The following is a 24,671-nucleotide window of genomic DNA, read 5'->3' on the forward strand; positions in this document are numbered from 1 at the left end:
ATCACCATGCTCTTCCTCCCATTTTTCTTTCTGCTTTCTGCCCTCTTTATTTCTGTGCTTCATTATCCTCCTCTGTCTGCCTCATTTTTCTCTCCTACTGTGTTTTCTCTCCTCTTCTTTTTACAAAAAAAAAGTAAAAGGAGAATTGAATGCATGGCTGGAGAGTAAAAAAAAAAAAGACAAGACTGTTTATTTGACAATTCTTCCAGCTCAATCTGCCACAACAAAGCATTCGTCTAACACTTCATTAAAGTGTTTGTAGTGTTGTTATTTTTTTACACTCAGGACACAGATTTCATTTCTCTGTTTGGGTAAATGAAAGGATGAGGGACTGTGTGTGTGTTTGTAAGATTAAAATTTTCACTGCAGTGAGTCAGTGTCTGCACATGAAGACAGTAATGTTCCAGGTTATGAATGAAGCTTTGTGATATACGGTCTACTTTACCTGGGGCTTAGTGTTATATCACGATCTTCCATAACATGGGAACAGAAGGAGCCGTTCCGCCTCTTACTTCCAGATATTATCAGTGTAGTGTTTAGTTTGATAAAGAAAAAGTGGAAGAATGCTTGTGCCTTTGTGGCGACAGATAGGGAGATCTCTACGGTTACAATATTAGACTCACACAATTATCATTTTCAGACTTTATGACAACATAACCTCAGTAATGTGGTCTGTCACGATCATTTTGGACAAAACGTAAGTCCCACATCAGAGAAGAATAAACAAGTGATAAATGACTGATCTGAGCTGTCGTCAGAAATCTCTCTCCGATGATAATTAATTCAAGTCCAGTGAACAGTAAATTCAATCAGTTTTAATGAAACATTGCTCTCATTTGAATGTAAAAAGCTCTGCAGTGACTGTTTTTTTTTCCAGCTGAGCAACACTGTGTTGCATGACTGAGAATAATACAAATACTTAATAAATCTCATAAAGTCATGCTTTACTTCAAGATCCTCATTCACAGAAGTCTTTTTTTTAAGTTTCAGTCAAAGATTGAGACCACCAACATCATCCACATGTAAATGAACATCCAAAGAAACCAAAAGCCAAATGAATATGTGTCTAATACTCTGAAAGGAAGAGAATGAACTATAATATGTAGACCACATGTGCCACAGTCCAATCAAGCTTCCTTAAAAGGAAATATTTGCTGCTATGTCCCAGTGTCCTTCACAGACAATTGTGCTTCCAATAAATCCTTATCTGTGTCATGCTTTACTATCCCATTTTCTCTCAAGTCTCTGTGTTCGTCCTTTCACAGGAAGTCTTTGGATAGTGCTTCTCCAAAGTTGGGTGCAGCCATGAGAATAGCGATGGTACAGATGATGTTGAAAACACTGAATCCCACCAGGCACAGGCGGTCGATAACAGCGGCGGCAAACTGCCACTGCTCCGCCATGCTCAGCTGCCGGTCCTGCTCGCGAACACGTTCGACTAAGAACTGCACCTCCATCAGGAGAGCCTGCAGCTGGTTGTCCACGGCAACAGATCGGTTCACACTGCTGTGGGCAGACATAGCAGCCGATCTTCCTGCTCCAGCCTCTAAACCACAAGGTCCAGAGGATGTGATTAACGGATCCGGGTCTGGGGAGGGTTCCTGAGGTGAGATCCCAAATTTGGAGGATGGAAGGTGGTAATGGACTGGTGAATCTCCAACGGGTTCTCCTCCCCCTGGTGCTGCTCCCTCTCCTTCTCCTCCACCTAGTCCACTGTTGACCCTCCCATGATTAATGGCCCTGTTCCTCTGAAATGGCTCCAGTTCTACAGTCGTCTGGAAGGTCTGGAAACCCATGTAGGGCAGATGACCATTAGGCTGGGAGTGTGGATTGGGATCTCTGTTGGTGGGAATAGGGAGGATGACAGCCTGAGAGTTGGGCCTGTGAGGTTGTGAATGTGACAGTGGGTGGCTGAGCTGAGCGAGGGTAACCTGCAGGGAGTTGAGGCTCTGCGGGAGGATGGAGGGCACTGGGGTAGGGATTGTGGCGGTGGTAGCGGTGGTGGTAGGAGAGGACATAGTCTTGCTCTGAGAGTCGGTCTGGCTGTTGGAAAGCGTGGGATCCACTCCCTCACCTGGACGCTTCATCCGCAAGAACCAAGGAACCCACTGCAGCAGAACCAAGTGCACCTGACACACAAATTGACAAATACTGATGAGGAAGTCAAGGAACACCAATGTGCATTTAAGATAAAAATATAATGGGATTTTATCTCTTTTAATCCCCATCTAATCCCTTAATTAATTTCATCACCACCAATTTTGTTCAGTGTTGTTTTTAGATTTGACCAGTACTTGGTGTTAGAGTTAAAACACACTCTCATAATTAATGGACCCATGTTACATTTAATTTAGTATCTCTGTGCTTTGTCCTTTTTTATTTTGGGACTTTATTTTGCAATTTAAATGTAAACTTTTAAAGCATTTAAAGCAGAGGGTTAATTTCTTAATCTAAAGTTCTCTTTCAACATTCGTTGAACCGGGTATAATTCCTCAGCTGTTATCCTTCCTCCTCGTGATATTAAAAATGCATCACACCACAGACATGAAGACAAAACATAGCGAGAGAGTCATGTGGAGCTGATTGTAGATTTATCAGCATGGTGTAAACTCATTTGACAATGGTTTGAAATTAACAGACATTTGTTTATATTTAAAAGTTACACAGCATACAACTTTAAATAGATTTTCTCTTATTTTCTATTTCAATCACTTGTTTATATACCAATTTAAATATTATTCCGGCTTTGTATGTAGTTGTATTGCACCATTGTGGATTGTCTATTTACTATTTATGTTGTATAGTACTTTGGATTGTTGCTGTTTTCAGAATTGCTCCATAAATACAATCGTCACTGTAACTCACCCAGCGCGGCATGTGTCCACTGTTGGGGTCGTGGTGATGAAACTGCAGGACGATGACCGTAGCTACGACCGACATCCCCACAATCACCATGGTGCTGGCAAAGTACTGACCTGTGACAAAACACATTTCACTCACATGGGTGCTGACAAATTATGAGCAACGTCTCAGTGGCCTTCCAAGATCTCTTTAAACCCACAGGGCAGGCACACAGAAGAAGAACCAACCTATCAGCGGGACAGAGTCCGAAGTGGCAGGCATAATCTCTGCAACCATCAACATGAAGACAGTCAGAGACAGAAGAACCGTAATGCCTGGAGGCAGAACCGAGATGTGGGATGCGGGTTGCAAAGAAAAATACAAGAAGAACAAAGAATCCTTAGGAGAGTTCCTTCTGTGTACACTTAGTCAAACAGTACATTTGGTATGCTGCATTTGACTTATCTCCACAACCATCTGTCTTCCTGACACTCCCAGGAAAACTCAATTTTACTCTCTCATCTTCCCTCCCACCTGTTCTACTGTTGGCTTTTTCAGTCTCTATTTCCTTTCATCTTGGCCCTCCTGACATCAGGCAAAATCGCTGCACAGCTGATTGAATGTTTTCCAGTAGACAGAGAGACATGGAAAGAGAACTAACATGGAAGGTGAAATAAACCAATACTTTTACAAGGATAGGGCAACACATTTGTGGTTAATGATATATTAAGTAAATATCTTGTTTTCCTATGTTCTTGCTGTGTAATCCCTCAGCTCATGTCCTTCTCTTAACTCCTCGTCTTACTCCTCACCGAGGCTGATCTTCTCCCCAGAGTTTGCGGGGAGCAGGAAGACAAGCAAGGTCATGGAGGAGAGGAGCACAATTGGGATGAGGAGATTGAGAGCGTAAAACAAGGTCCTCCTCCGTAATGTGACCACAAAGGTAACATCGGGGTACGGCTCTGCACAGCAGTCATAGAAAACCTCATGACGACCCCCAGGGACCTCTGTGTGAACAGGAACAGTCAGAGCAAAGCGGTCACAAAAACCACAACCGAGAAAGCAAGAAAGTGACATACAAGACTCAGGAGCTCAATGAAACCAGTGGTGTGTCATTTGCTGAAATAAATGCATATAAAAAGCCAGACGGAGGACCAGCATCATTAAAGGTCTTACTGAGATAAAACATAGTGAAGAAACATCCGGGTTTATTCAAATCAGTGGCTGTTTTTTTTGCAGAAAGGACAGTGTTTTAGTGTAAGACCCTGAAAGCACATAAAAACATCAACGCTGTATAAGTATATGGCCACTGAATTTTATTTAGTTTATCTTTTATAAGGCATACTCCGACGTCTCCTGCTACAATCTGATTATACAAAAATCCTTAGGTCTTTGCAGTTACAGGATTGCATGACAGCGATGTAAGCACAGTTACTAAGCAACACAGGTTATTATGCAGGGGCTACTCAACGTGTCTTACCCAGCAGGTCCCACTCTCCATTGCGCATGTATCCTGACACATCTGCCTCCTTCATCTGGATGTCCAACAGCCAGCCATCGAAAGTCCACGAGCCAAACTTCAGCTCGCAATGCTGGATGTCAAAGGGAAACCATCTCACGTCCACATTACATGTGCTGATAAATATCCCTTTTTAAAACACAAGACAACATAGGTCACAGTCAAGTACTTCCAAGTATGTGTGATAGTGTTATAGTGGGAGGAATAACATCCATGGTGCTTGTGACTGGAAGTAACTCACTCTCTCTCTACACATGCAAAGTGTAAAATGAAAACTCACCTGGAGGCAGATATTCACAGAAACCACTGGAGTTAACCAGCACATAGGTCTTAAAGGCGGCATCAAACTTATCATGAGCACTGAAATTGAAAAAAAAATAAAATAAATAACAGTAAGAACATGGGTCAGAGCTCAGAACATGCCCGTGTATGTGTGTGTGTGTGATCATATCTGTCATATACCTGTTGTAAAGTAATATATCAGGTGTCCAGACCTGGTCTGGAGTGAAACGGAGGTTCTTAACTCCAGGATACTCTGACTGGTTCCACTGGAGATAGTGGTCATACCACTGCTGGCAGACACAAACACAACACTGGTTTTACACACTGTTATACTGATTTTTCCATGTTAAATGTTGAACAATCAAAACTATTGTTTTATTCTGTTTATTCCATATACTGTAGCGGTGCCTGCTCCACCGGTGCACAATAATTCATTAATGTTTGCTCCTGCCCTTGCCGAAAGTACATATAAAATATTTATTTTGAAAACCAAACAACTTTTATTTTACTCTTATGGTAGTATATTTAATTTCTATCAATATAAAATAACAAAATAAATCTCAGTTGTTACACAGTGGACCTTTTATAAAATAAAAGACCTTTTATTCTGAACTGATTTAAGAGATAAAGGGAAAACATTAAATATGATCTTTTTATGTTCAACTCAGAAAAGCTGAATGTACATTCATGTCTATAAGTCTTACAATATCACCACACTCAATCCCAGCTAATGTTATACAGTGCGTGATGTTCACATCAAATTATCAATATCACATTATCAGCATATTCTGTTATACTCACCATCTGCAGCCAAGCATTCGTGGTGAGGATCTGATTCTTTTCATCCTTGCAAAACACAAATCAAATAACAGAATGGGTGATTTCATTATTTAAGGATAGGTGCACAGTGGTTTTAGGTTCCAGAACAACATTCTCTGAGCTACAAGTACATTTAAAAATGATTCAGTCAATACAAACAAAACTTTCTGTCCAATTATACCTATCTAATGGAAATGTCTAATGGAACACACACACAAAATATGTTTACAAATTCAGAATCAGAATACTTTTATTATCCCGAAGTAAGTACCAGAAAAAAAGAGCACACAAGTTAAAATTTAAAACATTTAAAAAAAAGAAGAAAAAAAAGAATTAAGATTAAAATTAAATAAAAATAGCACAAAGCCCTTGTTTAAACAAGAATAACAAAATGACAAAAATGTACAACGTGTACAGGATAAATTCAATGTTTATCTTGTTTATCTATCACAGCACTGCAGCTCAGCAAGAAAACACTGTGCCATGGCAGCACATGCTAAAGACTTTCAATCTTGACATAAACCTATTTGATTTATCCACCATGATAAAGACTCAAGACTCAAAGATAGACTTTTTTTCATGTCTGTAGTTGTCTGTGTGTATTGTGTCACTGTAACATTACATTTGTGTGAATACATACCACATCCATGACTTGTATTAGAGAGAAGGAGAACTGAACAGTAAGAGTCTGGGAGTCATTGGCCACTGGCCTCTCCATGGGGTTGTAGTCCCTCAGCAGCTCCTTGAGCAGAAAACGCTGGTGAGGTCCCTGGACTGATACTGAGGAGGTTATTAGACGGGAAAGAGAAAGTGTGAACTTAGGCGTCAGTAAAGATCACCAGAGCACTGGAGGCAGAGCAATGGCGGAAAAACCAGTGTGATGATAATGAATTTTTCAACCCAGTATGAGACATTGGTTTTTATCTTTTTATAGTTTTTCCATTTGTGTTTTTGTTAATACTTTCTAAAGTGTTTTATTGTATGTTTTATTGTCTGTTGTCTAGGCCTATGATGTCATTTCTTATATTTTATTTTATTTTATTTATCATATTTATCTCTGTTGTACAGCACTTTGTTTCAGCTGTTGTTGTTTTTTAAAGTGCTTTATAAATAAAGTTGGTTTGGTTTGTACTGGAGTGCTGTACAGATTAGAAGCAATACAAATGATAAAAATGGCCCATACAATGCCGCAGTTACAGTAAATAGAATAAAGAAATAACAAAATACATAAACACAGTGCAATATAATGAAGTCCACTTAAACTTGGTTAACATTAACAGGGTGACCTTTGCAGTTGTAACATAATACAGTGTTTTAAAGATGGGGATGCTCTTGAAGAACACAGATATCTAGAGGAGATGACAGCTTGGGATGTGAAAAGAGATCACAGAATGAAAGTGTGCAGGAGCAAAAGAGGACAGGACATGGGAAGAAAAAAAAGGACAGCAGAGGGGGAAAAAAATGCACTCTTCCTAATCAATTACATCCCTGATTGATCATCTGGCGGACAGTGAGAGTCTCTCCACCGCTGTAAAAGTGTCACTTGGATTCTATGCAGGAAATAGTGAGGCCATTAAACACTGAAACACCCCAGACAGACAGACACAGCACTCACGACGATGAAAGAGGAGAACTTTCTCTCTTTGACCATGGCTGTGATTCACACTTGATGTGCTTGTTTGTGCGTGTGTGTGTGTGTACTGTGAAGGGCAATCATTGGTGGATGCTAAAGGCATAAAAAAAGCAAAAAAAAGATATCCAAAATAGTCCCACGATGCATGTACGCTGCATTTTCCCTTGCGTACAACTTTTCAAAGCCCCTACAGTAAAACAGTAAGAGTGCGGCAGTAAATGTGTTCAACTCCACTGTCAGATGCATTAACTAGATCACAATTATTACCAAGGACTCCACCGATGCCTGACCACAATGCTATCTATCTATCTATCTATCTATCTATCTATCTATCTATCTATCTATCTATCTATCTATCTATCCATCTATGTAACTATCTATCTATCTATATATCTATGTATCTATCTATCTGACAAGAGAAAATGCACAGGTCAGCTTTCTAATCTGCAGTAAAGATGATTACATTTAATACAGTTGCTTGCTCATCACAAAATAAATCTATTTTTCTGTCTGCCTGCACTCCCACAGTCACTCATCCAGTGTGAGTGTGCTGTGCACACAGAAAATACAAAAGGACAGAGCACTCGAGGCATTAAAGAGCACATATATATAATATACAGTACACGCAGGACAACGCAAACACTTGTTCAGGCACAGTCTTAAAGCACGGATGAAAGTCACTCACCCTGGAGAAGAGTCATGAGTATCAACAGCCAAACAGCCACAGCCTGCCACATACTGCATTCATCTGAATTTACAGAGAAAGAGCAGAAGTGGAGAGAGAGGACAAAAGAGGAAGAGGAGGAGGAGGAGGAGGAGGAGGAAGAAGAGGAGAAGAGAAGAGGGACTGTGGAAAAAAAATAAGTAAAGAGAGTGTGATACCAAGAGTGGTGGAGCACAGAAATGAGGAGCAGGGGAGAGCAGGAAGGAGCGGGGGAGACAAGTGTGGGTGAGAAATGCAGTGAAACGAATATTCCTTTAAAGAACACAGTCCTGTGTGTTTAAGTCATTCAAGTATATTCCGACCTACAGCTCAAACTCACTCTCCATGCTTCTCTGCTCGTACATTATATTCCTGCAGACGTCCTGCTATGCAATTACCTGTCATCACACAGCTGTCATCTTAAATCTCTTTGCCATGCATTTATTTACTGTGCTTCATGAATCTAAAGAAGGGTCGTTGTTTTTTATTTGCTGTGAACACATTTATCAGGGATGGTGTTGCAGTCATACAGGTGTTTTAAGAGCTTAAAAAGAAGATAAAGAATTATTTTAAATCAGTTTGAATGTATTGAAATGTTTACTTTTCAGAATTATTGGAGTCAATCCAAGTGATAACATGCTGCTTCATTATTATTCAGATCTGAAGTCAGCATATTCACAGAGAAATCCTGACACCTACAGGATAAGTAGATAGAGTGCAACAAGTCACCAAAGACACTGTGGTCTCCTCAATACTAAACTTGCTATAAGTCCCAAATTTGAGATATCTGTTTACACCGGAGTATGGTGGGAATGTTATATTATTCATTTTTTATAACATTAAAGTCAAACTGTGTTGCTAAACTAATATGATACCAATGAATTAATATAAGATTCAAACGACTGAATGGAAAAGTCATATAACAATTACAGTATGTTGTAATGGGGTAAATGGTTCAATGAAAAGTAAATCTACATGACTTCATGTAGTTCATAGAAACAATGCAGACAACATGGAAAGAGGACCAACTACCAATACAGAGTTCATTTTAGGGAGACAAAAAGACATGAGTCTGATTTTACTGATTTTACATCAAATTAAACCTTGATTTCTTGGACTCTTAGTCAGATTCAAGTGATATGGACTCTGATTCTTCTTTTGTGACACAAAGTTCAACACAGGGGACTTGATTATTTCATTATTTATTTTCCTGAATACAGGGGGAGCAGAAAGTTATGTTGTTTCTGCCAAAAATGATCCACATTCAGTCATAATATGACTGATATGATATGAGATAATAAGTCAGAATTGTAAGGCGGTATCTCATTATTATTTCTTTTAGAAAGTAATCATCTAATAATGAGATACTTTCTCGTAATAATGACTTACTTACTGACTTACTATCTCATTATTATAAGTTAGTAATTGTTTATAATAAGTAATACATGTCATATACGTCACAATTATGACTTACTAATGTATTTTTATTACTCAAGTGGCTCCATAGTGAGTAATATGAAGGACACAGCCGTCGGTAAAACAGCAAGTATCGGAACCTTGCCGCTGACATTGCGTCACTCATATGCGACGGGTTGCTGTTTGTGTGCGTCGCCGGCGTATGGCGTCACTTCTGCCGATCGTTCCTCTCACCGCATTAAAACATAACCACACTAACAAGATCCCACGGAGCTGAAAACCGCGAGTAGAAGGTGAATATTTCAGCCTGTGAATGGTCTGTATGATGTGTGTCGTGGGTCTGGTGAAGAGTAGTGCATGTGTGTGTGGCGTCAGCAGACCTTTAAGTGACTGTGCTGCAGGCGCTTGTGTGGAAACGGAGAAGTGGTGCAGTGCCAGTGCAGAGCTAGCATGTTGCTGGCTAACGTTAGCTGTAGGAGGGACTTTGTCCGGCGCCACATCTTGTCCTTTAAATTTAAAAAGTCTGAACACGTTTGCCTGTACTGTTTTATTCGTGTCGGGTTTGTTCTGCCGTTAAGACTGTAGGCTGTAACTTTATATTTCGTCAAAGCACACAAAGGCCTTATTATCAGACAGGAGTTCACTTTAATGTTGAATAACCCAGTCTCACCCTCTTTAAATGAGTCATAAAACAGAATGAACCATCACATTAGAATTACCATCTCATCCCATATCATATGCCGAGTGTTTTATATAGTTTTATTTAACTGTCCATTGTAACAGTTATCAGTCATGAACATGTATGCTACCTACAGAAACGGGGACACTTGGTGAATTATAATTAATTTTCTTTATCTTCTTTTGGTGTTTTATGACTGTTAATACCTGTAATGTTGCATCACTGCCTCCATCTTTTGAACATATTCCACTAAGTCTGAAATTAATGGGTGAATGAAGCAGACTTGCTTTTTATAATTCTTTGTTAGTTAGTTAGTCAAAGAAGAATGTCTTTGCACGTGCTCAGGTAATTCTCGTATTTAACACACATTGTAGTACTGTTTTCCCCTTACTGTCATAATACTATTGCTGTCATGAGATGTGGGCTTTTCCCTGTGACACTTTAACTGTATTACATTACAAACAAAATACAATAGTCTACGTCAGTTGTTGCTGAGGCAGCCTGGTCTCAACATCTGTCTATACAGCACGTGTGAGTGAGGATGTCGCTGTAGCTCCGCACAGACAACACGCTTTACAAAGCACAACAGAGCTGTATGAAACTTAACAAACATGTCTGCATGTATGTCTGTGACTGCTCGCCCATGATGCGCGTCTGCAAGTCACGTGGTCCCAATAGAAACTAGAAAGCTGTCCTTTCCCCCGAAAGGAAAGCGAAAGTGTATTGACCCCAGATTTCGTTTTCTTACACGAGGTGATGATTGAATTTTCCTTGTGGTGTGGTGCAATGATTCAGCAACGTATCACTGTAAACAGCTGTGCGTGGAGTTTATAAAAGGTAGCGACAGCTCTCTGGGTGTTAATTGTTTTGGAAACGGAGACGTTGCTCATCCGAAGCGGAAAGCGCTGCGCGTCGGATATTCGCTTTCTTTTTTGAATTATTTTATTTGATTAGACAGTTTACGCTCTGTGGATAATAGCCACTCTAAGCTTCTGCTTTTTTTCCTACGTTGTCTAAGAATTACCACTTCCCACTTGTTACACCGCGGACGCTTTGAAGTTTTGAAGTGCATAAAGGTGAGATCCACAGTACACGGTGAGCGCACTGATCTATGTGCTGCCAGTTTAATTGGTGTGTTGCATGTGAAGCATGTACCAGGATTAATTCCTGCAGTGCTAAATAATTCAAAGATCTCAGTGACAGATGAAGGGGTCACTTTGAACATCAAAGTAGTTGACTGTTTAATGATATGACAGCATACTGTGTGTAAATAAAAGAGATGATTTGCCATCATTTGTCTTCCCCATGCCTCTGCCCAGGCTCATAACAGTGCAGCATAATATTAGTGGATTTGGGAAAAGTCAGAGTTGCGATTTTGGTTGTCAACTGTTGCCTTACATCAGTGTCAAGAAAAGTCAGCTCCAGCCCCGTTTGTCCCCTAGGCTACTGGACCTGTCTGTCCATATTACAATGATGCACCAACACCACTGTGTTCTCATTAAGGTCTATGTGGTGCTGACTGGACCAGAGGGGATGAAACCTGACTCTGTTTGAATGTCTAGTTGTTGTCGGTCTCTCTGATATAGACATTATTGAGTGTTGTCCGATATGAAATTTGAGTCTTAATCAATGTTTGTTGTACCATAGGAGGATATCAGGGATCAGTTTAATTATGCAATCTGAAAAAGTTACAGAATTGAAAAATGCTTATCATTGCATTGATTAAAAATAAATATTTCTACTCCAATTACAACCTAATTTGTCATGTATTTATATCACAATGTGGCAGCAGCATTAAACATTTATTCAGTGGACTGCATGTGTATTTGAATGTTTGTTTCTTGAATGCATCTTGAAGCTGCTCAACGAGATGCATCCATTTCACTATCTCTCAATTTGTGTGCTGGAGTGAAGTAAATATTTGAATATTCAGCAAATAATCTTATTGAATATTCAAATAGCATTTTGCGAGAAATGCCTAGCCCCAGTCAGAACTTCTTTGATAAGAATACTAACATACTCCTACCTATTTAACCTTCCTCTTCTAAAAATAATTTCTAGCAGGCTGTGCACTGAGCGGTGTAAAGCCGCCCTCCTCAGGAAAACATGTCATGCAGTCCTTTATGTTCTTCTGTCCTTGAATCTGTTCCTTTTGGGGCATCGGTGTGTCCAACTCCATGGATCTAGATCCAGCAATAATCTATTGTGACAGAAATAAAATGAGATGGTCACAAGCAGGACGAAAGACTGCATAATTAATCGCCGTCCTTTTACCCTGGGATTAAGTTTCATTATGACTGGAAGAGACAGTATGTCATCCTGCAGTATCCTTCAAGTTTTGTAAGGTTATAATCTGAAAATACTCGACAGCATAGACAGCAGTGGTGCATGTCAACGTTTATCACCTGCAAAAAAAATTTGGAACATTCTGATATTTTTTTTCTTCCCTCTGTTTACTGCACTTCAGAAAGGCAAGAGGTGAAGGGTAATGTTAACAACCATATCCTTGAAGCTGGTATAGATTCAGTGACGCGTGAAGACACTTGAGCTGGTTGTCGGTTCACCAGCAGGGCTTGAGAACGTTTGTTTTTGGTTGGATTGATGGTGTCCCTCACAGTCACCATTCAATTATTTCTTACATATTTACAACATATTTGTGTTTACTAATTAGTTGTAATGCTGAGTCAGCATTTTGTTTGTTTGTGTGCAACTATTCTCATACTTTTTAAGGCAGATAAGGTAGCTAAACACACACCAACACATTAGGTCAGGTTGGTCCCTTGTGGCGGTGTGCTCAGTCGAAGCGGCTCCGATCAACCCTCCATCTGACCTCGTAATTTTGTTGTGCAACTAAGTTGTATAATGACACAAGATCCTTTCCTTTCCCAGTTATTATCTTACTTTCGCTCTACTTTCTTCTTTTTCAGCTCCCACGCCACAAATTTACAATGTAAAACTTTTTGTAGCGAAGTTCTCTTTCACACAGTGTACTTATTGTAGCTGTCAGTTTTTCCAAAATTCTTAACCCTGCCACCTCAAGGGCACTGATGTCAGCCTTTCTTCCTTATACACTCCTGTGTTAATTTTGCTAGGTGTCAGACATACCTGAGTGGAGGGATAATTTAAAAGTGGGTTTCAGTCATTATAATAAAAATAATGATAATAATAACAGTAATAATAATAATAATAAATCATTATGCACAGTTGCTATCTCCAACTACATTTTCCAGCTGATTTCAACATAGACAGACACACAGCAAGATGACTCTGCATTACCAACTGCATTTTCTGGTATTCTTCTGACCCTTTCCTTTTTTCTGTGTGCCTTTCAGGTGCTCTCATTGTGCAGCTGGCCTGCCCTGACTTTCCATCAGGGTGAGCTGTTTTTGCCAAAGGACATAAACTCACACGGAAGCTGCACAGCCAGCTGCTCCGGCCCCCTTCACACTCACCCCCTGCGATATGAGCAGAGGTAGAGGAGGGCCTCCGAAAGAACAGTACCACAGATATCCAGCACCCCACCTGCAGGTTGAGGAGAATACCAGGCCTGGCCTGGCCTCACTCTACCCTAGAGCTGTCCCACAGCAGACCCCATCTTCAAATTACTACAATAGTCCTGTAGTGTCCACACAGCAGCGAGTTACCTCTGTCATTCCCTCCGCCCCACCCATTCCAAGCCACATTAAAGCAGACCATCAATCACTTGACGGGTCACATAATCAAAATCACAGTCCTGGTCTCATTCCCAATTCTTTTCAGTCCAAACAGGTGGAGTTTCTGCGAGGACACATCTCTGAGGCTCCTCAATTCAGAGCTAGTCCACGAGGAGGAGGAGGCAGGCCACCCACTTCCTCATATCAGTCCCAGTCTGGACACATTAGCTATCCAAACCCAACCAACAGCCCATGGAATAGAGGAAGATATAGCCAAGACCAGACTTTTGTTTATCCACCCATTGTAGGACCCACCCGAGGCCCCCAAGGCTCTCGTCACCCGAATCTAAACCAGTTACATGATCAAAGCTACAACCAGTACTCTGGCAGACAGTGGCGCAACCAGACTGACTCTTTGTCTGACAGATTTCAGAGTTTGTCTCTTCATCGGGACAGACCGAACAAAGGAGAGAGCTTTGGCAGACAGCCCAGTAGCTCAACATCTTCAAGCTTCAGTAAGATTAACATCACTCTCACTCCTGCACACCAGGACCAGGTACACAGGGCTTTGGCTGCTTTGAGGCCAAATGAGAGCATATCTGCAAAATTGTTGGCCAAAAAGCTGCATCTGCCCAAAAAAATTGTAAACAAGGCCCTCTACTCTTTAGAAAGCTCACAGAAAGCCTCTAAGCAAGGACTTCTCCCTCCTGAGTGGACTCTTTACAGAGAACCTCTCACATGCCAGGGCAATCAAAACTCTTTAGTTCAAAGTCCACTTTGCGACCAGTCTGTCAGTTTAGAACAACCTCTAATACCTAAATTCAAGGCTGAGCTAAAAACAGAAGCAGCAGAAAACAGGGAACAGGCTAAAGAGGAGGACTCTGACACAGAATCCAGTTTTTCCTGCAGCTCTTCTTTAGAGTCATCAGAATCTGACGGATTCCAGTCTCTTTCAAAGGGTCAGCACAGAGAGAAAAAACATCCCAGCTCTACCAACTCCCCAGATCAAGAAAGTCAGATTCCCATAATGACAGACCAGAAGGAACAAGTTCTTCAGTACCTTCTGAATTCAAAGGAGGCAACCGCTCTCGTCATAGCCAAAAATCTTGGTCTTAGGAATTCCAAGCAGGTCAATCCAACCCTTTATTCTCTAGAGAAGCAAGGGGATGTTTCTAAGAATTCTGATGTCAACCCTCCCACCTGGGAGCTCTCCACCCATCGCAGAGAGAGGATGGAGAGGAACCTCAAAGTCACGCAAAGCACCCAAGCTGAGAAGAGTCGCATGGAGGTGGAAGTTATTAAAGAGGAGATAGTTGGAGGGTCCAATTTCCTGCCATCCTCACCACTACCACCTGTGGTAGGCCCTGAGGCAGTTGCTTTACCAGCGGCCTGGATGTTAAAGCAAAGTCACATTGAAGCAGTAGGTGAAATAATTCCTTTTTAAGGACAAACAAATCTGTATAAAATATATAAACCGTCTTCAAAATTGTTGCACAGCAACATTGAAAATCTCCAGATTACGTAGGCTATCATTGTACTGCACATTTCGCTGGGTTTACTAACCTAAGAGTTCATTGTATTTATCATTTTATCTCTTTGCTTTTCCCTCGTCAGGCTGACTCCTCTTTCCAGCCTCCCTCAAACCGCGTCAAAGCCATTAATGAAACAGAATGGGCCACTGATGACATCCCAGAATTCCTCAATGCCATTCGCAGGGAGACTGACGCTGAAAAACGGGCAGCAGAGGCCAGTGCTGTAGGAACTGTTGCTGTATCGCTGGCTGCCCCGCCTCCCATGAACCTGTGGGCTAAGTTACAAGAAGTGAAACTCAAAAACCCAGTCAGCGGCCTCATGGAATATGCACAATACCTGGGCCAAAACTGTGAGTTTCAGCTACTGGACCAGTCGGGGCCTGCTCACGACCCAAGGTTAGTGACATGATATTCTCCCTTGGTGCAGGTGTTATAATGAAAGGTTATCTAGGATTGTTGTTGGCCTGTTCCTGCTACAGTGTTCAAATTTATTAGGGATGCACAAGAGCCAATACTAACCCTGCTGAACGGCTCTGATCCAAATGAAATACAGTGTAATTATACGTTAAATAAATGAAATCACAACCTGGGTTCTGAGATACATTTTTAGTGCCATAGCAATCTTTCTACCATTAAAGTTTTCACAAACCTAAGCTTTTGAAGGTGTTGCTGTCTGTAAAACAAAAACCATTCATTCAAATTCAGTGAGAAAAAAACTGGCCTCAGTTGGAAGATAAGATGTTTCTCATTAAGAATGGAAATCATCTCGCTTGTTATGCAACACAGTGGAGTCAGATAATTGTAACTGCGTCTTTAATCATGTTTTGGACAGAGCGCTGTGTCTCATATCTGTATGTTTCCGTCAGATTCCGTATGCAGGTAATGTTGAACGGGAGGCTGTTCCCTGTCGCAGAAGCTTCCAGTAAGAAGGTTGCAAAGAAGGATGCTGCCGCAGCCACTCTGCACATTCTTATTGGAGAGATGCAGGGAGAATCCAGCACCAAGGAAGAAGAACCCACTGACACGTTGGAAAAACCCATCGATCCGCTACCAGACACCAGTGTAAGTCGTGTAAATTTGTGAATACCTTTAGGTTTTAGGTATATTAAGTATGTTGTAACACATATTTTGTAACCTCACCTTCATATTTTATTTCAAAAAATGTGCTGTTGTTCATGTTAGACTGTAAATACAAGTTGTGTGCAGATCCCAACAAAAATACTGCAGTAGAATTAAAAGCTGATAAACATTATTTTAAATATTGCCTCCAAAAACATGCTTTAATGAATTGTATTTTATGTGTCCCAGGGTGCAGTTGAGAGCATGGGGGAAATATTTGAGTCCAATAGTGAGGAAAGGATAGAAATGGTGGAGGGACCTCGCCAGCCAATCTCTCGCTCTCTCCCTGGTGGCAAAAATCCAGTGTCGGTCCTGATGGAATACAGCCAACGCAGTGGGAACCCAATTGAATTCATCATGACTGGGCAGGCAGGCCCACCACATGACCCACGGTACTGGCTCCGTCATCTTTCTTGGAATCTGTTCCTTTTAATATCGCTGTCCCCACACTGTTTTTTGTTATTAGCTTAATCGTGTTGTGTTTGTCTGCACTTGTTACTTAAATGAAGATGAGATCAGAGATTTTATGAACAGTTCATGCGGACAACCAGGTAATTACAAAGGAGTCGGATACTTTTTCCTGCCACCGTAGATAAAAGTTCGTCTGTGGTCATATATTTTCTCCTCAGGGAAGCAGTTGAGTCATTTCTGTTCATTCTGTCCTCAGTGCTGTGGTCAGCTGACAAAGACAGGAGTACCATGTGATCTAAGATCCATCCCTTTAGGCAGCTGAATGGCTGACAGATACAGTACAAATGTGTTTTCCATCGTTCTAAAAATGCCCAATGCCTCTGGTTCTTTATGCACCACAGGCTCTAGTGTTACAGTCACCCTGGCACATCTGCTGATTTATCTAAATTTGAGAAGTCTTCAGTCTAGAATAGTAATCATCTCAAATTCTGTTACAAACTAACTGAATTCTCTCTCTTTTACTCTGTCCACACCTTTTGCATTCCCTCTCCTGTGTTTAGGTTCGTTTACAGGGTAAAAGTTGGAGAGAACTTGTTTGCTGAAGCCTCGGCTCCAAGTAAGAAGGCTGCCCGCCAGCTGGCAGCAGAGGAGGCGGTCAAAGAATTAATGGCTGACGGGAGATTACAGCTCAACAAGGTCTGGAGTTGTCTGAAATGATTTTGGAGAAACAACACTGGGAGAGAGATATTGCCATGTAACGTCTATGACACTTTCATGCTACCTTTGCCTTGTGACATTCACTTCTCTGTTTCTTCTCCCACCTCTGCCATTTCTCTTTTCCAGCCTCAGTTGCCTCTAGGCTCTTCTAGTGATGGTGATGGAAGTTGTGCTGGTACCACATGCCCCCCTTTGCCCCCTCTCACAGCAGATGAGTTGCGAGCAGCTCATGAAGCAGGGGTTGGGGACCTCATCAATTACCTGAACAACAACGCAGTGTCAGGTCTTTTGGAGTACGCCAGAGCCCGGGGCTTTGCTGCTGAGATCCGCTTGGTGGGTCAGTCTGGTCCACCACATGATCCTAAGTATGTTCTTGTTGCCTGAATGCACAGAAAACCACACATTTAACATGTACTTCACTTGCTCAAGAAAAAAAAGTGACTGGGTAAACATGCTTTGAAAAATATGTTCACCGTGGGATGCCCCATGGCTCACCGGCCATACACTAAGGGCAGCTAGCACCCACATGTAGGCCTTGGAGGCCTTTGCTAGATGTCTTCCCCTTTTTCCTCCCTGACCATGCTATGATTTGTCTTATCTAATAAAGAACCTTTCTACCTATATTCAGTATATTTATGGTTTCAATTGGATCCTTGGTTCAAACCCATCAAAATCTTCTCTGATCACCTTTCTCTTTGCCTCTCCTGCTCAGGTTCACCTACCAGGCCAAGCTCGGTGGGAGGTGGTTTCCTCCAGTCTGTGCGTCCAACAAGAAGCAGGGAAAACAAGAAGCAGCAGATGCTGCTCTCCGGGTTCTTATAGGAGAAGCTGAGAGGGCAGCACGCACTGGAGAGCTTATCCCAACTGAGGTGAGGAAAACTCACAAATCTTCAGGCTTCAATAGAGTAGTTGGCTTGCAACTGGAAGACTGTGTCCACATTCATATACAGTCATGGGAGCACATGATGAAATAAGATAGAGGCAGGTTTTGTTGACCTTCATTATCTTCACCAAAAGATTTGCCTACAGCGAAACTGTAGTCATATGCAGTGACCTGGTTATTATGTGGGGAGGGCGACTGGGTGATGCCACTCTTGAATCGCACTGAAGGAGATTTTGTTTTTCATTATAATAACCAGCTCGTTGCACATCTCCATTACATCTCCATTACACGTATTAAAAACAGTGACACAAAATATTGAAAAAAGATTGTATTGATTTTTGTGTTTGAATGAATTGTATTGAATTATGGTGGTGTTTTTGTTAAATGAACTGGTTTAAGGGGATTGCAGCTGCGACCACATCAACCTGTTTCAACCTGTCATCCATCTGTCAGTGAGCTTCCCTTGCTTCTTCTGTGCTGTAGTTTTCTTGTCCATGTTTTTCTCTTCTTCACCAGTGAAATGTAAACCTTCAATCATAAATCCAATGTTTGAGTCTGTCCAAATGGTGTTTAGGTTTCCCGACTGTGCAGCAGTATGTTTCTGTTAACCTCCCTCAGTGGAGTAATTCATGGTCTTTTATATGATGAAAACAGTGTCTGCTTTCCATAAACAACAAATAATGGAACCTCATATTCACCAAGCTGTATAATAAGACAATTTTATTCATATGTTCACACTCGACAACCTTTCTTTAGTGTCTGTTTGTCATTGGATGGCAAATAATAACAAATCTTTCTGTCAAATGCCTTTGCCTATTCTAACCGATCCTGTATTTGTTCCTCTAGCTTCCAGTGAGTGGCAGCACTTTGCATGACCAGATAGCAATGTTGAGTTACCAGCGTTTCAACGCCCTGACCACACGTATCCAGCACAGCCTATTGGGACGTAAGATCCTGGCCACTATCGTGATGAGGAAGGGGGAGGGCCTGGGCACTGTTGTCAGCCTCGGGACAGGTACGGCCATTGTTTTTTCGTTTTTTTTTTTAAACAGAGAGTGAACAGAATTGTGTGAGCAACAAATGAAAATGTGCTGTTACTGCATCTGTCTGTGAGATACTTTTATGGACTTCTGAGTCATGCACTGTCAGAAAACAAACAAACCAAGGTCACTGCTGCATTGTTGTGTAATTGACATTTAACACAGTCTGTGTTTTTTGTTTATTTTTTGTCTTTTTTTTGTCTGTCAGGAAATCGTTGTGTTAAAGGGGAGGAACTGAGTCTTAAAGGAGAGACAGTTAATGACTGCCACGCCGAAATCATCTCCAGAAGGGGATTTCTTCGGTAGAAATAGATCTTGCTCCTTTATCATTGTTTCTCACCTGGTCTAAAAATATCTTTGCCCAGTCCCAGTCTGCAGGACATTATTTTTAGGTCTAACTCGCCGTCTCCTTTCCTCCCAGGTTTCTGTACAGTGAGCTGCTCAAGTACTATGACGGCGCAGGCGACTGTATATTTGAGCTCGGGGAGGAAAACAAACTGCGGCTCAAATCTGACATCACCTTTCACCTTTACATCAGGTGGGAGTACTGCATGTTTTCTTTTTTGCTTGTCTCACATTCTTGTGAGACAATTCCTTGCATGGATCAGTCATTTTGCTGTGTGTCATATTAATATCTTATGTTTTGTCTTTTTTGTGTGTGTGTGTGTCCACAGCACAGCACCTTGTGGGGATGGGGCTCTGTTTGATAAGTCCTGCAGTGAGGCTGGGGACGAGGTTGCAGGCCACCAGCCTCTATTTGAGAATGCAAAGCAGGGCAAGCTTCGCACCAAAGTGGAGAATGGTAAGAGACGTAACATAAACACCTGCCTTCATAAACATAGTGTACAAACGCATCGCATCAAGAGGTTTCTTGTCTGCACCAGGTGAGGGCACCATCCCAGTGGAGTCGAGTGCCATCGTGCCCACGTGGGACGGCATCCAGCACGGGGAGAGGTTGCGGACCATGAGCTGCAGCGATAAGATCCTCCGCTGGAACGTGCTCGGCCTGCAGGGGGCATTGCTCAGCCATTTTATGCATCCCATCTACCTGAAGTCCATTACACTCGGTAAAACAGCTGCTGTTGCACTGTCATTGTTATACACAGATGGAGAAGAGACAATGTAACCAAATTGAGAGTTGACATCTGTTCAATGAAATGAATGTCCGGGTTTACTTGACACTTCTTGTCTCACATTCCTGTTTTACAACTTGTTGTCCTGTTCCGTTACAGGTTATCTGTACAGCCACGGTCACCTGACACGTGCAGTTTGCTGTCGGCTTGCCAGAGACGGTGAAGCATTCTTCCAGAGTCTTCCTCCTCCCTTTATGCTAAACCACCCTGAGGTAAAGCACTAAAAGGTTCAGCAGCGGGAGACGATTGTCTCCAAATATAGACACAAATATTCCGTGCCGGTACAACGGATTCTTCATCGCTCATCATTAAATTTGACTTCCACCTGAGGTGTGTGTATAGTGCACCTCTGGCTTTCAAACGCTTCCACGTTTTATCCCACTTTGGTAGACATGGATTGCTTTCAGTTACGCATCAGTGGAACGACAATCGCCAAAAGACACACTGTGATGCTGGCATCGCACCCAAAACAACACATTTAACACAAGCTGTTTACAATAGTTGAACTCACATTGACGTCTAACTTATTTATATATAAAATAGCTCTTTGTCTCTCTCTCTCTCTCACTCCCTCTTTTCTTTGTGTTTTCTCCGTTACCACCTGGTTGGATTTAAGGTGGGAAGAGTGAGTGTGTACGACTCCACACGTCACACAGGCAAAACCAAGGAGTCCAGTGTGAACTGGAGTTTTCCAGACCAGCACAGTGTGGAGGTGCTGGATGGGACCAAAGGCAAACTGGACGGGTATGTAGGAAACTTCTTGGCAGCATTTTGTTTTTGTTATGCATAACCTCAGATTTCCTGCAATCCAACAGTTGGCAGCAGTTAGGGAAGTAGGGTAAGAGTTGGTTCACATGCAGTACTGAAAAATGCATGAAAAGCGCACAGAAGAAGCCAAAGGTGTTTTCACGCTCCTGTCACGTCTGCCATTACTAAGCAACCAAAACAAGTTAGCTGTTGAGATGACCAGCCTCACAGAATTCATTAACACATTACGCTAAGACGAATAATCAAAACAAAGACGATGAGTTATCAACACTGCTTTTCCCTCACAGGTTTGCTGCTTGATGCATGTGTGACAAAAAATCAACTGGCTCGTCTGTGTGCGCGTGTCCTCTCACTCCAACTAATTCAGGAGCTTAGTCTGGATGATGGAGTTTATTTCAGAGTCGAGAAAGACCAGTTTGAGAACAGATGCAACTGTGTTACATGTTGACACAAATGACCCTGCATGTGAATCGCCCCTAAATGTGAAACCCTACATAATTTAGACCAGACAAACTATCACAGTTGACTAAAGAATCCTATCGTCTGCCTTGCAGGAACAAACTGGGCATTTCCCGCGTGTCCAAGTCCAACTTGTTCTCTCTGTTCCGCTCCGTGTGTCAGCGGTGCGGCCGCACAGACCTGCTCACCATGTCCTCATACACCCAGGCCAAGATGTCTGCCACATCCTTCCAGCTCACAAAGCAACACTTCTTTGAAGGTCTCAGTGCCCACGGTTACGGCGCCTGGATCAGCAAACCGCTGGAAGAGAAGAACTTTGAGGCAGGAGATGGAACCTGGAAAAATGGAGCCAGTCTTCCTATGGAATATGGCAGCAGTAGAAACGGAGGACCAGTGGAGATCAAGCAGGAAGAGGCGTAGAACAGAGCAATATAGAGCTGAAACAATTACTCGATTAATAGATTGCTAAATTAATCGGCAACTATTTTGATCATCAATTAATCGGTTTGAGGCTTTTTTTTTCATGATTAAAACAAGATTACTGATTATTTTAGCTTCCTAAATGGGGATATTTTCTTCGTTTCTTTACAATGGCAGTCCAGTGGTCATGCATTGACAGGGATTGCGTGATGTGGGTTCGTTAATGTAACGTGGAGAGTATGCTTTGTTAAGCAGTCCAGGGACCACAGCCTCCTGCCAGAGGGGAGTGATTGGAAGAGAAAGAAGAAAAGGACAATTAAACTATGCGTAGCCAGTGGCCAGAACTGTATCGTCTGATTTGATCATAGTTAAAAGCTGTGCAGGGAGTGATGTGGAGACGTACGCTGTGAATTGAGAGAAACGGCAAGAGCAGAGCATGATGGATGAATGGGATCACAGCAGACACACTGAGGCAGGGAGAGATTCAGGGGCTGTAGAAAATATATGCACTTCATGAAATAGGAATTGGTTTGAAGTGAGTAAATGATCACAGCAAAGGCTGCTACAAAACAGACCTAGCAAGAGTGAGCCTGTCAGCTTTACTGCATTTGTCCTCGTCCTTTATGCGGATTATAACTGTACGTTGGCGTTACACTGTAATTTCAGTTTGTCTTGTTTTGACCACTGCTTTGACAACTGGTGGTCGTCAGTTCAGCCTATGGACCACTGTAGCAGTATTTGCAGTTGTGATCGTTCCTCTACAGTCCTCTGTCATGAAGTGCTGATCGTTTTTTCGGCCGCACGTGTTCTATGTCGTCCGGCTGCTGCTTCATGACAACGGAAGAGCAGAAGGAACCATGGATTTTCTTTTTACTTTTTTAAATAGCACTCATCCCACTTAGATGTCAAAATGAGTACAATTGGAAATTGGTGTTTACTCTTGTACATTAACAGCTTTACACAAGAACGACGTGAATAAAAACGTTCACTGTTCAACTTTTCCGGTTCTGAGCTTTTACATTTGAAGGCTTCAAACCGGCCCCTTTCTAAATGAAACACGCTGTAAGAATTAACCTTACTGTACACCGTTTAGCTGCTCATAGTGTTGCTATGGTTTCCATTAGCACAGCATACTGTAGGTAAGTGCAGACCTACCTTTAGTCCTATGGTTTCTCTGTGCTTTTGATGCTTGTATATGCAGGAAATACTGATGTCAAGACCCCAAAGCAGTACAAAATGTATTGTTCTCGTTGATTGTGTGTTTTTGAGTATGTCTCCTTGTTTTCCTCCTAAACATTTGGCCATGGTAGAGAGTCACCGAAAGTCTCCACTGACTTTTAACGTCTCGATCCAAGAAATAAATGAAGACTTTCAGGTTCTCTTGCATGGCCAGTTGTTTACACCTCACCTGGGACTGCTAGGTGAGGACGTTTTTGTTGTTTTAAGGAGAGTATGGAGTTTCTTTTTCTCTTGTTTTGGTTACATGTACATAGATGATGCAATATATACGTCAAGTTTATACAAATACATGTACACAGATGTACAGTGGGGTCCAAAAGCCTGAGTCCCTCAGATTTCCGTTGAGCTTGTGGTCTGGTAACTACAGAGAAAAAAAAAAGCCATTCAAGTCAGCACTCCATGACACTTAAGGGTTTGTTTTGGTGTAGCCAAAACATAGCATGTAGAGCTATTATTTTACGAGCAGATGAATCTTTTAAATGCTTTTATGTGATGATGTTCCTCTGTAGACCGGAGTGACGCCGCTCTGGTTGAAGTTTTATTAGTTCTCATTGCTGTAGTTAAAATTACCTTTCACATAAATGATCAGGAAGTTAGATGTGCATTATCCAGCAGCTGTGATGTGAATTAAACATAGACTCATTTTTAATCTCAGTAAAACAATTCCAGTATGTTTTTTTTACCTTTGTTTGACAAAGAGGCTGAAAAGAAGAACATGTATGCTTTTTGCTGCTTGACTCAGACTTTTGGATCCCAGTGTTTGTTTGAGTATGATGATATATACAGTATATATATATGTGTGTGTGTATTTGTATAGGTTTAATGTATATATTTTGTAAACCATCTAAATAGTTTTCTATAATTTTTCCTGATGTTTTAATGGCTGTTTTTTTTACCAATCCAGTTTGGAGAGTTGGACACAATAAAACAAGTAGTGTTGTTGAGTCATGTGTCCGTGGTTTTACTCTGATTGGATTCTTGTTGTGTTGTGTTTTTCTGAAGCACAGGGCGTGCAGCCGTGTCGTCTGGGGAACGAGTTGGCTGAATCATAAGGGACATTTCAATGTGGATTATAGATGTTTATTCTATAAAAGCCTCTGGTTCCGATTCTTAATCCGGTGTAAATCTTTGGATTACACCTCGGAAGAAACGGTGACAGGCGAGAGATTCTTTGCTCGGGGTGCTGTTAAAATTGAGTCCGTCTCCTAACAGCTGCAGAGTCCATTGCAGTGCCACTAAACAATCAGCAGATGGAAACATGTCCTCACCTTAAGGTTGGAGGCTGTGTGTGTGTGTGTGCAGTAGGTGTAAGTGGAGAAAAGAAGCCGTTTGCCACTGATGACCTGATATTAATGGTGGATGTGAGCATTCTTCCAATCATTCATTCCATTCTTGAAACCTTTGA

The 24,671-nt window shown here is 41.7% G+C and overlaps 2 protein-coding genes across 3 annotated transcripts; one reads left to right on the forward strand and one right to left on the reverse strand.

Annotated features, from left to right (window-relative positions):
• Positions 1-800: 800 nt before the first annotated feature.
• On the reverse strand, positions 801-7,837 carry LOC122774326 (neuronal acetylcholine receptor subunit alpha-7-like). The gene is made up of 10 exons (XM_044033475.1): positions 7,780-7,837; positions 6,102-6,241; positions 5,444-5,488; positions 4,823-4,932; positions 4,641-4,720; positions 4,322-4,489; positions 3,654-3,848; positions 3,090-3,176; positions 2,866-2,975; positions 801-2,129 (listed from the first exon to the last, which is right to left on the reverse strand). The coding sequence occupies exons 1-10, from the start codon at positions 7,829-7,831 to the stop codon at positions 1,260-1,262; spliced, it is 1,857 nt and encodes a 618-aa protein (XP_043889410.1). The 5' UTR covers positions 7,832-7,837; the 3' UTR covers positions 801-1,259.
• A 1,586-nt stretch (positions 7,838-9,423) lies between these two features.
• On the forward strand, positions 9,424-23,894 carry adar (adenosine deaminase RNA specific). Of its 2 annotated transcripts, none has more exons than XM_044034352.1 (16): positions 9,424-9,506; positions 13,225-14,965; positions 15,160-15,473; positions 15,944-16,139; positions 16,386-16,588; positions 17,168-17,303; positions 17,451-17,689; positions 18,037-18,193; positions 19,054-19,222; positions 19,456-19,549; positions 19,669-19,785; positions 19,922-20,049; positions 20,132-20,314; positions 20,480-20,592; positions 20,997-21,124; positions 21,703-23,894. In XM_044034352.1, the coding sequence occupies exons 2-16, from the start codon at positions 13,355-13,357 to the stop codon at positions 22,025-22,027; spliced, it is 4,113 nt and encodes a 1,370-aa protein (XP_043890287.1). In that variant the 5' UTR covers positions 9,424-9,506; positions 13,225-13,354; the 3' UTR covers positions 22,028-23,894. The 2 variants fall into 2 exon arrangements, with proteins under 2 accessions (XP_043890287.1, XP_043890288.1); XM_044034353.1 differs by lacking the exon at positions 9,424-9,506 and adding an exon at positions 10,676-10,968.
• The last annotated feature ends 777 nt before the right edge of the window (positions 23,895-24,671 follow it).

Source organism: Solea senegalensis, linkage group LG9, assembly GCF_019176455.1.
Source record: "Solea senegalensis isolate Sse05_10M linkage group LG9, IFAPA_SoseM_1, whole genome shotgun sequence".
Classification (NCBI taxonomy): domain Eukaryota; kingdom Metazoa; phylum Chordata; class Actinopteri; order Pleuronectiformes; family Soleidae; genus Solea; species Solea senegalensis.

Coding starts and splice junctions, on each gene's coding strand:
- LOC122774326 (XM_044033475.1), bottom strand. CDS start 7,831: ATGTGGCAGGCTGTGGCTGTTTGGCTGTTGATACTCATGACTCTTCTC. Junction 5,489..6,101: donor TAATACAAGTCATGGATGTG/GTATGTATTCAC, acceptor GTGTTTTGCAAG/GATGAAAAGAATCAGATCCT. Junction 4,933..5,443: donor CGAATGCTTGGCTGCAGATG/GTGAGTATAACA, acceptor TGTGTCTGCCAG/CAGTGGTATGACCACTATCT.
- adar (XM_044034352.1), top strand. CDS start 13,355: ATGAGCAGAGGTAGAGGAGGGCCTCCGAAAGAACAGTACCACAGATAT. Junction 19,550..19,668: donor TCCAGAAGGGGATTTCTTCG/GTAGAAATAGAT, acceptor CTTTCCTCCCAG/GTTTCTGTACAGTGAGCTGC. Junction 20,593..20,996: donor TTATGCTAAACCACCCTGAG/GTAAAGCACTAA, acceptor GTTGGATTTAAG/GTGGGAAGAGTGAGTGTGTA.